We start from the raw sequence: 17,588 nt of genomic DNA on the forward strand, positions 1-17,588 counted from the left end.
GCTATGTTTCAATGCTATTCTTTCAATGCTCTGGTTCAAGTACTCGTTCTACAAAATGAGAAGCACATCTACAATTTTATAAAATAATTTTCTAAGATTCATTTTGCACAGCCTTCTGACAAGGGAATGAGTTCTACAAGTTATACAAGCAAATTAACACATAAATTACATATCTTCACTTCAGCAAAATATGCAAGATAGATATATATACCACAAGAATAGAGTCACACAGTGGTAGTTAGAAAGTAGAGTAAAAATATGAAATATGCCTTTCTAAACTTAAACTTCATAGAATTTCAGTTCTAATAATGATCTAAAAAGTAAAATCAGAACAAGATACAAAGATGACAACACAAACCAGCCCAGAATAGAGCAGTATTTGTGGATGACATAAAGGAAACATGTATTTTCCATTTCAGCTTACAGAACATGTGCGCTATGATACCTCATAAACATAAAACAGAGTAAAAGGACAATTTCTCTTTTACTATATGGTAACTGGTGAATTACCTGACAAACCAAGTAGCAGCAGGCTACATCCTGACCCTGATCTCCTGTACCTCCTACTGTCCTTCCAAGACACCCCTATAACCATAGCCAGAGGAAAGGAGACCAGGAAGGCAGGGTGTCTGGAGCGAAGCTGAACGTGGGAAAGGTGGAGGAAAGGTGTTCTCCCTAAGTGTTCAACTATTTGTTTCTCGACATCTGAATAAGTTATTAGATGCTAAAGTTAACTGGCAATTAATTAAATTCCCCAAACCAAATCTGGTTTGCCCTGACAGACATCTTCTCATCTCTTAAGAAGAAAAACCCAAACAAAAGAGGAAAAAAAAATCTAAATTATCAAAACCCCCTATTTCCCTTAGCTGTAATTCATAGAGGCAACTAGTGATAATGATGCTACTACACAGCGAGGAACTGAACAAAGGTGTCGTAGTTCTAAAATGAAGTCAACAAAATCCCCATCATGCACATTATAAAGATGCAGACATGTAAGTTGTTGCTAGACAGCTTTGAAAGAGAATGCCATCAGTCTAGTAAAACTGACAGATTTACCTTATATAAAAAAGCTACTCGGAAGGAAGATGACTGTTATATGTAAACTCTGAACAGATTCCCTAAACATGGAGACAGGTATGTAAGACTGGATTAAAATACATGCTTCATAAGAAATATTTTTCCATTTCAAGCAAATATACCTTTAAATTTTGCCGTCATTTAAACTTAAAAGTTTAAATTCCCTAATTATTTGAGTGAATGAAGTGATGAAAGAAATCCACTGAAGGATTCCTGATAAATAAAACTTTTCCTACAGATATGAAAACCTACTGTATTTCTGCAAAACTAGTACTCTTCTTCCTTCCCAAGATTTTCACACAGACTCAATAATGATAAGTTATCATCTTTTGCATTCAGAAGTTGCTGAGATCACTTTTTTCTACACTCCCACCAAACGTATGAGGTCCACATAGAGTCTATTTTGACATTCTATGTTAGGAATGTCAAGAATAAACTCCAGTCACTGGCTGACAAAAATGCAAGTATTTACTACTGTAATCCAAAGTCTGATGTATTTTTTTGGATATGAGTTCTAGAGGTTTAACTTAAAAGATCTGTTGCAAATATGAGCAAAATGAACAATTAAGAAGAAAAATCCATATGGTTCATAGATTTACAATCTTTTGGGGATGCAGAATAACATGCTACAGTGCACTGATACAATCCAACATCAGAATCAAGAGGAAATAGCAAAAACATTCCACATTAAAATTGTAGTTATTCTTTGACGCTGTGATTATACAACCTAGTCAGCTTCATACATGTGCAGCTGCCTATTTAATGGTAGAAGTTAACACACTGCCTCAATTTTCTGTGTAATTAGCATAATCATGTAAGACTGATAATCATCTAGTCAAAGCTGTTTAAAATAGTACACTTGCTTTACATAGCCAGAGAATACTTTCTCTGGTATCTTTCATGATAGAGGTTCTCTGTCTCTGTGACTTTAGTCTTCCATTCCTTATCAGCTCAAAACATCACTTCTATAAATATAATTACAATAGAGGTCTTTGAGAACAGAGCATAAAGACTGATTTTTTTTTCAATGAAATCCTCATTCAGCAAGGTCCTTTTTGAAGGTTAAAAATAAAAAGCCACCTGTCTTTTCTTTTCCACCTGAAATGTGAAAATTGTCTCCTGTTTTCCACAGTAGCATTATAGATCAGGGAATGAGTTCACTTTTCTGAAAAAACAGTGAGTCAAACTGTAAACAGAATTGCTAAATCTAAATAATGTCTCAGAGTTAAACAAACAATATAATGTCATTGGTCATACTTTTGATTTTTCTCAATACACTTTCCAACAAAGCAAAATTCCTTCATTACCAAGCTAATAAATAAATAAATAAATAAAGGAAGTTTACACATTGGAGTAAATTTTACCTTACCAGAGAAATTAAATTCACTTATTTAAAAAATCTACTGATTTTCTTTAAAAGAGAATTTTTACCACTGGTAGATTTTACTCTCAATAACCTGTCTTTAAAATATGACACAATGGATGCACAGTTCAGCAAATTTATATGCTACAGAAGAAAGATTTTCCTTTCTGTCTCAGTAAAAGCACTGAATTTCAGCTGGCACTACACAGAACTTCAAACTGCACCTACTTTTTTTAAAAAAATATTTAATTATTATGAAGAGGTATTCTCACTTAGGCTTAAAACATTACGTGAGTAACAACCTGCCATTGACGGCTACCCGTAAGGATGCTTGTAACACCCCAGGACTGCTGTTACAAAAACAATGAGACATAACTCAGGTTTAATTTAAATGGAAGTAGAGAGGGATGGTCTGCATGCATCTTATATGCTTTTTATATTCTTTCAGATTAATTCTTATTGTTCTTTAAAAATACAACTGCTATAACTTGTTAATGAGTTCTTTATTACATTAAAAAATCCACAACTATTTGTTAATCAGTAGAAGGTTGCACAGTCTGCATGGAGACTGCTGATTGTCAAGTTTCTAGGTCCTTCAAATTATTGGAAATAGGAATCTCTTGCAGCCCTGTAATAGTTACTAAAAACGTAAAGTTGCCTCCACTATCATGACAGTCTAGGTTTATTCTTCAGGTTACAAATTTCCTTCCGTAATGCCCATAGCATTTCCACTCTTTTACAGAAATCTCTGTTATGCCAGTTATTAGCATGAGCAGAAAGCCAACATTTCTCCACAGTGTGTACAGATAGACAGAAAACAAATACAGAAACCCCAAACCCCACAGCTTCATGTACAAAGTCATTTTTCAGTCATCCTAAGAAAACCAGAATTGCTAAAAAAGCTTTCTGGATTAATAGTTATTGACATTGTAGGACCAACAAGCTGTTTAGTATTTACTGATTAAACATTTATTGTAGTTTTACAGAAGACTTAGGCAGCTCCTGACAAATATGCTTGCATAATTGTTAAGGTGGAAAGCATCGATCTAATTACACATCCCCTTCTGGGCAATTACATATTTATTCCTCAATAACATTTAGTGGAAAACCCACTACCCTGAACCAATAAGTTCTCCCTTCAAAGAGATAAAAAGGTTTTGGGCAATGTTGTTAGCAGTCAGGGACTCTAATTAAAGATCGCCTTCTGTTTCTTTTATTTCAATACACACAAAAAAGGCAGAGATTATTGTAGCAAATTATTCTCTCTTCAAAACTAAATGAAACATTCAATACTGTTTTCAAGAATTACTATGGCCATGCAATACACAAGTGTCTGCATTAACACCAAGCAGCTGACCCAGCTAATTTACCATTTAAATTTCAACAAAACAGGAAAAAATAATACAAATGTACACACACTCCTATGTGTGTATATATATGTATATATAGGCATATATGGCAGCCCTAAACAAAACCTCTGAACAATCAAAATGGTTTAACTAGAGCTTGTTATTTCTAACATGGTGATACCCTTTAGAGATACAATTTGGTAACTACCAGAAGCATCTGGCTAAACAGATGTTTCAGTGCCATCATTTGTAAACTGTAGATCAAAGTAACTGTCTTGAGATTTCTATTAACTGTTTATTCAACTATTTATTATTTTTATTAATTCCTTTAAATATCTTTTAATCTTTTATTTATCTTTCATACTTTAAGATAAGAAAAAGTGGTTATTTAAAAAAGAAATGCATATAAACCACTGCGAACAGAAGGGAAAACATTGTTCTAATCTCTAGGGGTCCAGAAATGAAATTGTTATCTCTACCTCTGCAACAGCTTTTATTCTGTTCTGCAAAACTTATATAAATCCTCAACATTTTGATTCAGACAAAAACCCCAAAATGCAACACAACACTTTGAAGGAAAAACTATTGCAGTTTTAACTGAGTCTGCTTCCTCCCAAGTGGATACAACACTTTGTGATGGGTTTGCTTTGCACTATAAAGTTGGTTTGCTATTACTTGCTAAAAATTGACTATTGTAATTCAAATTGACCAAATGGTAAAATTTAAATTAGAGTTTGTTCTTTCAGCTACATAATTTAAAACAAATTCTGGGCTGTTTGATGAATTTAGCTCAAGATCAAATAAAAACTTTAAATAAAAATAAAATTTAGGGCTTCAAAAATTTTTTAAGAATCTGATTTGATTCTTAATCTGCATTTTGGGCACATAGAACTGTTGACCTGGATGTGGTCAAGATTTTTAGAAGCGTCTTTTCCAAAACTGCTATCCTTTATTAATTTTGATTCTAAGAAATATTTCATTTAGAAAAAAATAGTTAAAATCTACATGCATGTCTAAGTATGATAAAATGAGATTTTTAACTGAACATGTGACATACAAATATATTGCATATATCTATGATAGAATGCTAGATGGAGGTTTCCCCAGGAAAATAGGACATTAACTCTGTGACACCACCAACCAGCAGCAAGGATTCTTCTTCATTTTTCCTGCTTTATGGAAAACACTGACCAATATCTACATGAAAAACAAGGGCTGGGAAGCAGTAGGTGTCATGTTGCAATGTCCTAAAACTTTCATGGTCAAGCACATAATCTTTGTAATTGGACACTACAGACAGAGGCTCTTTTCCTTTCTATTTATTTCTCTTTTCTTTTAAATCTCAAGGTTAAGTACTTGAGATATCCTTAAGATTAAGGGAAGGGAGAGAAAAGAATATCATCTTTGTTAAGAATTTAAAATATCTTAAGACTCTAAAACTATTGGGGAAAGAAATTTAGAATATAGTTTTGAACACTTCCAACAGATCTTCTAGCAGACAAAATCTTATCTGTCTCTTGTACCAAGCAAGAACCAAAGCACTTTCCTGGACAGTTTTCAGAACTCATAAAGTTCTCATATACAGACGTTTCAAACTATATGCCCTGAGCAAAAACGTGCTTAGCTAAAACAACTTTCTCTGTAATAAATGATTTATGAACATACTGAAAATTCCTTTAATCTGTCAGTGTTTTAAACACTCACCTAATGCAATAATGGCAATGGAAATTATGAACTTTTAATTATAGATTATATAAACCAACAAGACTAAATCAGGTACCAGACCAGTGGTGCCCACCTTCAGTGGGAACACAGTGCAAAGCCTCAGCCTTAGGCCTTAATATGTGCAAGAAGGAGCAGCATCTTATACCTCAGGGCATACCTATAGTGAAGAAAGACCCATGTGGATAGAGTGGCTCCACTTTCCGTATTTTCAGTGGGCATCAGCTTAAAGCTACATGATTCTATTACTACAGTGTCAGAGAGAAAATGTATTGGTGCAGGATCGGGCTAGATCTAAAGCAACACAGAATTTTCTGATAAGAGCCACTTTATGCCCTGACAATGCAGAACCATCATGGACCATTTTGTACCTTCTCAAGCAAACATCACTCTGGATTGTGCAAAGAAATCAAAAACGAACATTGAAATATTTGACTGATTAGTGAATATTTATATTCAAAACCCCAGACTAATTAAAACTGTTTTAGAGATTTTCATTATAAAGTAGCAAGTGAATTACAACTACCTTCATAAATAAGAAATATCAGATTGTGTCCCTGTTCTCCACTGATCCTGTTATTTTAATAATGTCAACTTGAAATATACAGGGAAGACATAGTAGGAAGTTATTAATGACATTTAAGTAAGTACTAGTAGCTAAATAATAATTTTCCCTATTAAATTTATATTACTTAAGAAATTGAAGTGATTAACTTGACAAATAACACAGTAGAAAAAAAATCTCTCCTCGCTGCTTCAGAGACATGCTGCTTCGAAAGTCGGTGCATTTAACCTCACTGCTTTTACATATCTGGAAAGAATGGCTGCCCTAATGATTTCCAGTAATCAGTATTTGTCTAATTAAGATGTTCCAAGTCCTCAGTTCCCCAAAGTCTTGTTAGAGTAGCTGGACAAATGACAAATTTCCTTTAAGAACTTTCTTCATTTGCTATCTCCACCGGTCTGCCTAAACTGACGGATATCTCTTATCCATTTGTTTTTCTGTTTCCTTGGTATTAGCTGGTCAAATGATCATGTGAAATTGTTGTTCTGGTTGATTTTTAACAAACACAGTAAGAACAGTTCTGGCTGAAGGAGATTTCAAATCTTTTGAATATAGTACATACCAGTTCCTTTGCTAATATATGGAGGCTTGAAGAATTTCACAACGCCATACAAGTTCACTATAGTCCCATCTTTAAGATGATTCAGGGGAGTATACACATATTTTGGAGCAACAGACTGGAAAGGCATGATACAATGAGGGAATAGAAGAAAAAATTATTCAAACATTCACACAGAATTCTGTCTTTTAACGTCATTCATCCTCAGACATTTATTTCATCTTAGAAAAAGAAGTAAAGATAATCTATTTCTTTGTATCTTATTCACTTGAGACTCAGAAAGCACAAAAGACTTTTAATTTCTTTCTGTGACTGCATCTTTCTTACAGTAAGCCAACCAGTTAATTGAAGTAAATTTCAATACATGAACCACGTGAGTAGAAGTCATTACAATAAACAACAATGAAAGACAATTTTTTTACTGATCTATTTTAACATGTCCATCCAGAGGACTTTTTAAAGCACATACATAAATAGCTTTGTATTTCTGCTTGGCAGTGTCACTGCACAGAATCCTCGTCTTGGGCTGGTAGGAGGGGTTACCTCTCACAGCCACTGTGCACATCTTCTGATTAAAATACCACAATTGCTGAGAATTAAAGAAATTACAGGCTACTTTCTACAGTTTAAGGACTATTCTCCTCTCCTCTTAAGGTTGTAATTAGTCTAATGCTGATTAGACTCTTAAAGAATATGGGTTCTCTCAAACTGATTGATAAGTTAGGTTTTCAAGTACTATACTGAAAAAATGAAACTGTAAACAAAAATTGAAAACTCTATCTATAGATATTGAGCTCTAGCACTATTGGTACTGAATCTTTAACATCATCATAAAAACATTAAAATTTCATAAACCACTTTCTCTGTCTTTAAAATACTATTTCTTGTAGAATTTTAATTTAGACACATAAGGGCTTGTTCCGAACAGAAATCAAAACAAATGTTAAGACCAGTATCAAAAGGCTGATCTTAAATCCAAGGAAGTTTCGTATTTCCTTTTTTCTTGTAACAACACAAGCATACAATCTCATTTAGACCAATAGTTACCTTTCTAGTTTAAATTTCCTAAAACAACATGAAGTCCATTTGGAGATCAAGATGGGAACTATACTACAAGTATAAAAAATGTATTATTTTTTCGTATTTTATTTTGTATTCCAGGTATATTGTTTGCAGAAATAAAAGCTAAATAACTGCTGGGATAAGACTATGGAAGAAAATTAAACAGGAATGAAAATGAATTCCACAACTTCTTATTTACATACAGCTAATCTCATGTGATTTAAAAATATCCAAATACAAACTCACCACAGATGCAGTTTCTGAAGCAGCAGTTGTTCCTGGCTTAGTGCAAATCTGTGGAGAAAAAATAACAAACTTTCTGATTACAAAATTAAAGGTACTGCAAATATAACAACACATGATAACTTTAAAGCAAATACTACATTATATAGAAATACAAACCAGCCCTAAAGACATTTTTGCCATAAGAATCATATCTGAATCTACTAAAATTTTAGCTGCAGAAGAAAAGAAAGTAGTATTTACTGCAATTACACTCAGTCAAAAGCTTCTCAAAAAAAATACACACATTTTCTAAAGTCACCTAGATGAGTAAGTTAGGTCACATTAATAGAGTAGCATTTGAAAGTTGGATACCACAAATCTAAAACTACCTTAAGTGGGTTTAAGGTTTTGTACATAAAGATGTATATAAATGCCAATGCTTAGAGCAGATCTATTCTCAGTGACTGGTTACTTTCCTCTAGGGGAAAAAATTCACCAGAATGAGACAAATTTTATTTAAAGATAGCTAAGCTTTTTGAGCCCTACTTGTAAGCCGGACTTATCTTCAATATAAGGTGTTTTAAAGACCTAATGGTGGTGATTTGATGAAAAGCCAACACACCCCCACTCTCTGTGAGGAGCAGAGGGCTCAGCCCCATCCCGATGGCACAGCCCAGCCTGGCTGCCAACACAGAGCCCTGTGTCACAGCTGGGCCCTCCTCACACTGCCCACTCCTGCTGGGCACCTGCTTCTGCTCTCCACCCCAGCTGCATTCCTGAAGCTGATTTTACTTTTAAACAGATGAGTGAAAAGTTATGATTGAGGAAGTGAGGCCCACACAAAGTCTGCTCATTCGTATTAATGTTAAGCATCCAATATGCATGTCAGCAAACAAAGTGCCACAAGCTCCGTTCTGTGGTCAATGATGAGATAAAAACCCCAGCACAATCCAGGATTCAGGGTGATGCACAGTGCCCTTAGGATTAGACTGTATGTCATGAGGTCCAATACTCCACTGAAGGCCTCGTGTCGTTTCTAAAATTTAGAGACACCTGTTCAGACTCAGAGCAGTTTTGCTATCCATGATCTTCAATGAAAATACTCTTTCTACCTATGTATCATCATCATCAACAGATAATGAATGTCACAAAACAGTCTGCACTATCATTTTAAATAACTTTGTTTTTCACTGAGCTGCATGCCAAGTTTCAGTTACCTACAGAGGTCAATTTCAAAACAAAAGTGCCTTTCTGAAATTTAAAAAAAAGTCTATTTTTCTTAAGTTTAGGATTTAATTAAACAACTATAAAGATAAAACTAAACAGAACTGATGTGAAAACAGTACAAAAGAACAAATATTTTACTCAGGACAAAAGGGTACAATTCTCTATGTAAAATTTAGATTATTGCAATAATGTATTTGAAAGGCAACAACTAATGATTTGAGCTAAAACAATACAAACTCATAGACCAGAGAAAACTAAACATTATAAACCTGAAATCACTCTTGCACCCTCTACCTTGTCTGCATTATTGAAATGTGTTACGCACAAGAGTAGTTTAAACAGCTCTAGGAATCTATCTAAAGTCAACCAAAGCCCAATTCTTGCACTCAACAAGTAGAAATTTACCTGGAAAATAATGTGCTCAGGGTTATTATAAAATTACATGTACACACACACACACACACACACACACACACAAAGGTGTCATGTTTCCTGTTGAACATGGTAAAATTATCTGTACTATTTCACTTTCTAATAGATTTTACTGTTTTTTTCTATTATAAAGCAAAATGCTTTAACATAAGCATTTTGGGAAAAAAAAAAAAAAGTTGGAAGTTGGGCAACCACTTACATAAATGGTTGATCCAGCTTCTTCAGACACTTCCAGGTGACAACCATGTCTACCATCCTCTTTTGCTGTAGGCAATTTTATCACCTTAAATCCTGCAACTATGAAGGTTTCCTACGGGCACAGAGTAATAAACAGAAAATTACACAAACTCTAACACATGTTCTATTTTAAGACTATATGATGTGAAATTTCACCCTAAAGTCTCGAGACACTGAACAAACAAAAATCCTGAACAAATTGCACAAACTGTCTTTAAGTTTCCCAATTTATACTACTAGAATTTTAATTCTACCCATGGAATTTATATTTACAACAAATGACAGAAAGTTTTTCCTTTAATTCTGCTAAAATTTTCACACTCATGATGCTATTGCAGCTAAGTGCTATTTTTGACAAAGCCTAGGGAGGAAGATTCACACTGAATAAAGCAAAAGAATCATTCCTCTTTGAATACACTAAAGACTGACTCCTTTTTGGCTGACTTAACTAAGGTAGAAAAGAAATCACACATCAGACCAGCAGCGATAAAACATTTTTCTTAGAGCTTCTTTCTCAGTGAATTACAGCTGGACTTTTAAGAAACTCTCCTATAAATTCTGTTTTAGCTGGATCAACATCTTCCTTAAGGGTTAAATAGGTAGGTCAATCAACAGGTAGGTTTCTGGTAGCAAAAGAGACCTTACAAACTTCTCTGGCATCACTCCTGAGATTCTGGCACAGAAAGAAATTGTAACTCTATTTTCACTTTGGTTTTAAAGTTCTTCAGACACCACCAGATAAACAAGAAAAAGATTTAAAGGGTGTATGATTCAAGTGCCAGCAGCAGCTCATGTTTTTAGCAGCAACTTCACAAAAAAAAATTAAAAATGAGGAGAAGATAGAAAATATGTTAAATATCTTTAGGCAATCAAAGGTGATTAAAAAGCTATCTGATACAATGTAAAGCTCCTTTATAGTCAGCTGTCTTGCTATCAGAACTGTAGCAGGGCTGTGACAGTGTGCTCCATTCCAATAAACTTATCAGACTTGGAACCCTATTTCTATTCAATCTTCTACCAAAAGCACTTCCACAAACTTTTACTGAATAACTTTATTTCATGTGTTTATTTGATTACAACAAATAAAAGAGTTTTCTGATTAAAGTTGACAGTTTTAGCCAAGTACTGCACTATGACAGCCCTTTTTTTTGCTACTTCAGCAATCTGACAATGCTACGCTAAATGATTTAAGATCCAAAACCTTAATGTTTTGTGCAAGAAAAAGAAAGGCCTTGACAGTGATATATGTAGTTATTAAAACATTGGGGAAAAAATCTGTAGAAAACATAAATTCAATCAGACAGTTTAATTCCCAATGAAACTACTTAGGACATGGTGATTTTCAGGTAGTGTCACAATGTATACTTTGATTCAAAAGTAGTATCTAAACCTAGACGTAGGCCATACTCAAAGCTAAGTCAAAGCATGCCAAAACAATTAGAACACTCAGTATTCTTTGCATCTCTAACACACTGTCCTACTAACATACATGAAAGTTGTTTCATTCTTTCCAGATACAGAAACATGCAAATATAAACTTCAGGAAACTGTGAATTTTGCCGAAATCAGATGTTGGTATATCTTTCACTGTTAGCTGATGCTACCCAGATGTTCCTCCAACAGTAAAATCAACCTTTATCTAAAAAGCTATGCCTTGCTTATACATTATTCCCGTTTCAGTATTTTATTACACTGTAGACTGCACAAGATTCTGGCATATTGCTGCCGAGTCAGGACTGGAGCTCTGTACAGGTAACTTCTCTTGTCTTGTTCTATGTCAGAAGGAACTTCAGAATTACACACACTGAGCCTTTTTAACAGGCTGATAATAAATGAAGAATTTTTTGAGTAATATTAGGTCACTAGTTGTTACTGTCATGTAATACACATGCCATACACAGCACCACATTAAAAAAATAAACAAACCTTCTCTCAAACTGTGAAAAGACTGCAATTTCCATTACTAAAATACAGCATTGACATTGAAATCTAGTTCTCCAGGTAGAAAGATCACATACATCCTCAGATTTTTTACAAATTCAGTCAACTTTGATGGGTTGTGACTTGCAGTTTCTAAACATGAAAAAAAATTTCATACTATTTGCATGGTGCTTTGAAGTTTAATGTTGTATTAATTTTCAAAATAGATTAGTTTCCATTTCAACTTTAGCTAAGAAGATCTTGAATTGGCTTGGGAATCAAAGCTATTTACATAAATTGGTTGATTTTCATGTCAACAGAAGTGTATTCCATAAACTATGAGATTCAAACAACATTTTCAAATAACAAAAAGAAATTCTATTTCTCTCATTCAAAAAGTGTGAAATACAGGAAAGACAGCATTTTTCCTGATGGTTATTCTCCTACAGATCGACTCAGGAGACAACATGGTTACTCACATTTTTGGAAATCGCCAGCTCCTCAACCTGGCTACTTAGCTAAAGTTCTTAGAGTATGCCAAGAATGGTATGGAAACTAAAAAATACTAAAATCTGAAATGATATGCAGCAAATAAACAGCACTGGAACTTACTGAAGTAATTCTTTAATGGCTAAAAAATGGGGGTTGTTTTCAAACTCTGCTAGCTTCAGAAATCATTGTTTCCTCACATTCATATTCTTCCAAAATTAAAATCTCATTTGAGACATGAGGGAAGCACCATGAAGGTTCAGTTCACTGGGGAAGAACAAACTGGGGTTTTAGCACACCTTAGCTGTCTAAGGGTTGTTGCCTGTGGGTTGTATTTTCCTACCCAGCTCTTTAGTAATGATCTTTTTATCTTTTAATTGCTGCTTAGTGCCTTGTTCAAGATTTGTATTTTTATCAGAATAAAACTGAATTCTTCATTGAATTAAAAAAGATTCTGCAGCTTGCATATTTAGTAAATTAGTTCAGGAACTTTCCACTCTGGTTTACCCATCAAAACTCCAAGGAACCGAGAAATCTGTAATTTGCCCAGAGAAGCTGTGAATGCCCCATCATTGGAAGTGTTCAAACTATGTTTGGACAGGGCTTTGGAGCAATCTAACGAGGTGAAATACACCCCTGCTCATACATCCCTCCCTATGGCAGGAAGGTTGGAACTGGCTGATCTTTAAAGGTGTCTTCCAGCCCAAACCATTCCATGATTTAGTGTGAATTTGTATCACAAATGAAAAAGCATTAACATGAGCTGATAACGCATTATATACTAATTTTACTTTCATATTTGGCTAATAATGAAACATCAATAAACTGATAGGCAATCTTACAAAAAGACTGTGGTAATTGTTTTAATCTTGTTTTCCTTCTTTAGTGGCAACACACTGTCTCACAAACTCATAGGCTGAGCTGTCTTTTACCTGGAGTTAATCAAACCAAACTTCTATCTCTGACAAAGCAAGACACCAGCACCAAGTCAGTAAAAAAAACCCTGTATGCACAGTTTTGAATTTTTAATTTTTGTTTTTAAATCTTTTAATGCAACTGTCTTTTAAGTGAATTTAATTCTAAAATATATCTTATCAAATGGCAAAACATTCAAAATATGAATATAAATGGCTGACTTCTCTATTATGCATATTCATGATCCTTTGCTTGCTAGGTAAACAGCACTGATAAAACAAATTGCTTTATTTCAATATTAGTGTGAGAAAGAATTTACATAATCAAATAAGTTTTTTTTGTTCTAGTTCATATTTATAGATTTGAAAGGACTGAACAGACTATTTCTAATTCTAGGGATAGGTAGACTAAGACAAGAAAAGAAGTCAACATACATCTGTGAAAAACAATTCCTAAAACAAGAATATATATGTATATATGTTTTGGTGGGATTTTTACCCCATGGCGTGTAATTCTTGCACATTCCTCTGCCATTTTTCCATATATTAAAACATTGATGCTGTTGATCTTGGAAGACAAGTTATCTGAATCTAGAGGAAAAAATCAAAAGTGATTCCAATCACTATACCTTCTCCAAAACAAAACAGGAGTAGAAAGAGATTTACAAAACAAGTTGATCTACAGAGTTTAACACTTTTCAATTATTGTACAAATAGGAAATGTGCTAACTACAGGGATATTGCTCAGAATATTTTTCATAAGAGGATTAAAATCTGCTCGTTGCACACCAGTGTACAATTAAACAGAAATGAAAAAGACTTCCACTTGGATAATTCAATGTATAGTGTTAAGAGAGGAAATATTATCCAATCACAATAACACAGATCCTATTGTAAAATCTAGTATAAACTGAAGATATTCTAGGACAGAAATATTAATTAATAGCCTTCCAAGAGGACTGAAGCAGAATTCATGTTGTTATTTTAAGCGTTTTCTACTTTTTACTGTTTCAATGGTTTAGATGGAGAATGTGCATGAACTCTCCTCTCCTGAACAGTCATTGAAATCAGCAAGACTCAGGGAGGTTGAGCGCCCCTCTGAGAGCCCTGGAGCCAGCAAGGAGACTGACCAAGGTCCCAATGATTTCAGTCACTTCTTCTAACACCAGCCCCAAGCAGGGTCACCAGGCAGGACCTGCAGAGCCCAGGGCTGATGCCCAGGCACAGGAGTCATGAGGCTCAGAGGGAGCAAACCATGATTCTCCAGCCACTGTAACGAACAAGCTGAGAATGAAATGGAAGGAAATGGAAAGTTCCTTGAATCCAACAAGATTCCTGACAAATAACCTCCTCCACCTTCATGACTGGAAAGGATGATAGCTTAAGACTTAAAAAGGAACATGTAATTTTTTTGTATCAATTATTATATGAGAAACAACTGTCTTTCAAAGTGCTAATCTAGCTACTGGTATTCGAACACTTGAGTAGTCAGGTGAAATTTTCTTTTCTTAAATGCTTAAATTAAAACAGAATGAAACACAAATATTTTGCTGCTAATCAAAACACTGACCTACATTAAATGTGCCCTCATGTAGTAGATGCTATATATATTATGTGGTAACTATTCTGTGTGCAATTTTCTTGGTCCTTCTTATGATAAGCAGTTTGGAAATACACTATTAAAGCTATACATATGGATAATAAACTTCCAGGACAGTCTTTTAAAAAGTTAGGCAACAAGAAGTCAACTGAAATATAAAGACTGTATTGTTTCCATTAACTGGCATAAGTTTAAGATAAACCTTTTTTTTTTTTTTGGTAGAAAATGAACAGTTTTAGAGAGTATTTTAAATCTAATATTCTACCGAACACTATACAAAAGCAGGAACTACTGACGTAGTAACCATAAATCTAAAATGTATACTTAAATGTAGTACCTTGAAGAACAATCTTGAAAAAGTCTGTTCCATCTCCGAGTTTTGTTAATGGATAGGAAAGAGTAACTATTCCCTAAAAAGCAACAAATAAAATAAAATGTTGTGAACTAAAAAACTGTATGCTTCTCACTTACTGAAATACTGATAACAGCTAAAACATCTGTAAGATAAAAAAGGCAGAATTTAAGGAACAACACAAATAGCAATCTACATTCTTAACAAAAAAAAACAAAAAACAACTGCTACAGACAGCATTAAAAAGTAACATTCTTGAGATATAACAAAGTATCACATGTCAATACAATTTAGATGCTACTGACTAGATTATAAACTTAAACAATAAGACAGTAGTTATGGAACTATACATGTAACTTTCATTAGTTACAAAAATAGCAAAAAACCCCTAGAGTTTTAGCACAAAACCTGAAAGGATCTGAAGAGGTAGTGATCAAAATCTTAAAAAGATACAGCAATTTCTCCAAAAATATTGGAAAGGATTACAACATAAATATCAGAACAAAGTCAGAGTAAAGATTTAACAGACACATATGAAGATAAATAATCTTCTGTGAAAAAAAAAAATACAGCTGTGAGAAGAGTAATACAAAGTTTTGACACTGTCCTGTCCTAATTATCTGGCAATAATACGAGTGCTCTAAAAGATGCTATGATTTAACAATTAATTTAAAATATTCTTTTTATTGTGATGCTGAAGTTACAATGAAGCAAAAATCAGCAACTTCGGTGATGTTTACATCTCCTTGGAACCAAGACGTCTAATAAGAAAGATGTTATCATCAACAGTACCAAAAATGTCAGTCAAGTGTATTCTCTCACAGTATGGCAGATAAACCACTGTAACCTTCTCAATGATAAAACCACAAAAATTGGTTCAGTAAAGAAAAATAAAAATATTGAAAATAGACAGTGTAAAATGCTTAAAAAACCCCTACACAAACAGCACAAAAATAGACTAAAAGGTTTCTTCTAGTAATTAGTAAAAAGAGAACAGGGCAATATATCTATGCATGCAACATTAAGACAACAATCAGGTAAATCACAGTGATTTTACAGTACACATATTCAGTGGGAAGATTGACTTAAATGCTAGCAATGCTTCTTAAACCAAATCAGGATAAAATATGCAGCAGTGAATTGTTACTCTAGAGGCCTTTCAGAGTAAAATTTGTCCTATGTGCTAACTGAGGAGTAATCCAAATCAAATTCAATGTGATTTTACTATCTGTTTCATAAAGAAATAATATCACTCCACAAAACCTCAATATTATTTACAGATGCTGATTTCCAAAATAATTTTATAATTAAGTCCCCTAACAAAACTCATTAAAGCAGGAACTTACCTGCTAAAATCAGAAAGGTTTCTCACTTGTTTTCACAATTACAGGTTTTTTTAGAATTTCACTATATATATATATATAATTGTTCTTGCTGAGATTGTTTTGACTTGTACTCACAGGTAAATACAAGACTACAGAATTTTTCTTGTAATAAAGTCTTTGCAATGCAACAGTCACCTCAGGAACACTCAACATTTACATATGCATTTTTTTCTTAGTAAGAAATTTCCATCTGCAGCAGCACACTACTTAGAAGTGGAATTCATTGATGTAATAGTGACTACTTTTCGACTGTCTTTACTTTTTGTTTTTCCTGTTACATCCTAGTATCTTCCAAAGAGTTTTCAAATTCTGGGACCACATTCTTTGATATAATGGTCTGGCCCCTCTACTTCCCTTTGTACCCCAACACGCACACTACAGTTCTCTTCCCCAGCTACTACCCATTTCCTCATACTGCCCCACTGCCTCCTCCACATGCTTGAAACCCTTGAGCTTCAAACTTCAAAAGAAAATACCTTGGCAAAACTTGCTCAAATTGACTCTTCCCTCACAAATCTTGCACTGCTTACTGAGTTCAGAAGCAAACTTTTTCCAAAATTCTCCTCATTCCATATGCCACTAGATGCACTCTCAAACTGGCCATGTACAATTCTTCTACTGCATGTGTCCCCTTCCTTATAAGGCCTTGCTCTCCTAGTTTGGTTCTATAGCTGATTTGGCAGCTGATTTTCGGGTGGTTCAGATCTGCCACAGTAAAATCCAGAGGATGATGAACTAATAGGAGAAGGCATCACATCTAATGAACAGACACTGAGGAGGTATAAACATTGCTTCTGCTGTTTTCCCACAAATTTGAAACTTGAAGTTTTCAAAGAGTTGCCAGGAAGACAAAAAACATGTAGAAGAATGAAAGGACTGAGGCACACAAGTCAGACAGAAGCATCCCAAATGTTTTTTTTGCTTTTGCCAGAACACATTTCATAAAAATCCTCCTCTGCCCTTGCCTCCTTGTCAAAGCAGGACCTGATCCCTATTTTGGCAGGTCTAAAATGACAATGTGCCACCACTAAGATAACCTAACATCAGTGCATTCTAAGGTTCACTTCAAGATCAGCCTGCAGAACTGGATTTTCCTTCACTTTAATGGTG

The 17,588-nt window shown here is 34.2% G+C and overlaps 1 protein-coding gene across 3 annotated transcripts in view; it reads right to left on the reverse strand.

The window, feature by feature from the left end:
• POT1 (protection of telomeres 1) overlaps positions 1-17,588 on the reverse strand; it is a 58,265-nt gene that overhangs the window by 35,411 nt on the left and 5,266 nt on the right. For all 3 annotated transcript variants that reach the window (XR_014589777.1, XM_083858754.1, XM_083858755.1), the window contains 5 exons: positions 15,079-15,151; positions 13,641-13,732; positions 9,781-9,891; positions 7,944-7,991; positions 6,639-6,753 (listed from right to left, as the gene is read on the reverse strand). Coding sequence is in view for 2 of the 3 variants with exons in the window: in XM_083858754.1 (XP_083714880.1) it covers positions 6,639-6,753; positions 7,944-7,991; positions 9,781-9,891; positions 13,641-13,732; positions 15,079-15,151 (439 nt within the window). In the remaining variant the exon portion in view is untranslated. The remainder of the gene's footprint in view (positions 1-6,638; positions 6,754-7,943; positions 7,992-9,780; positions 9,892-13,640; positions 13,733-15,078; positions 15,152-17,588) is intronic.

The sequence above is a fragment of the Zosterops lateralis genome, assembly GCF_965231275.1.
Source record: "Zosterops lateralis genome assembly, chromosome: 4".
Lineage (NCBI taxonomy): Eukaryota > Metazoa > Chordata > Aves > Passeriformes > Zosteropidae > Zosterops > Zosterops lateralis.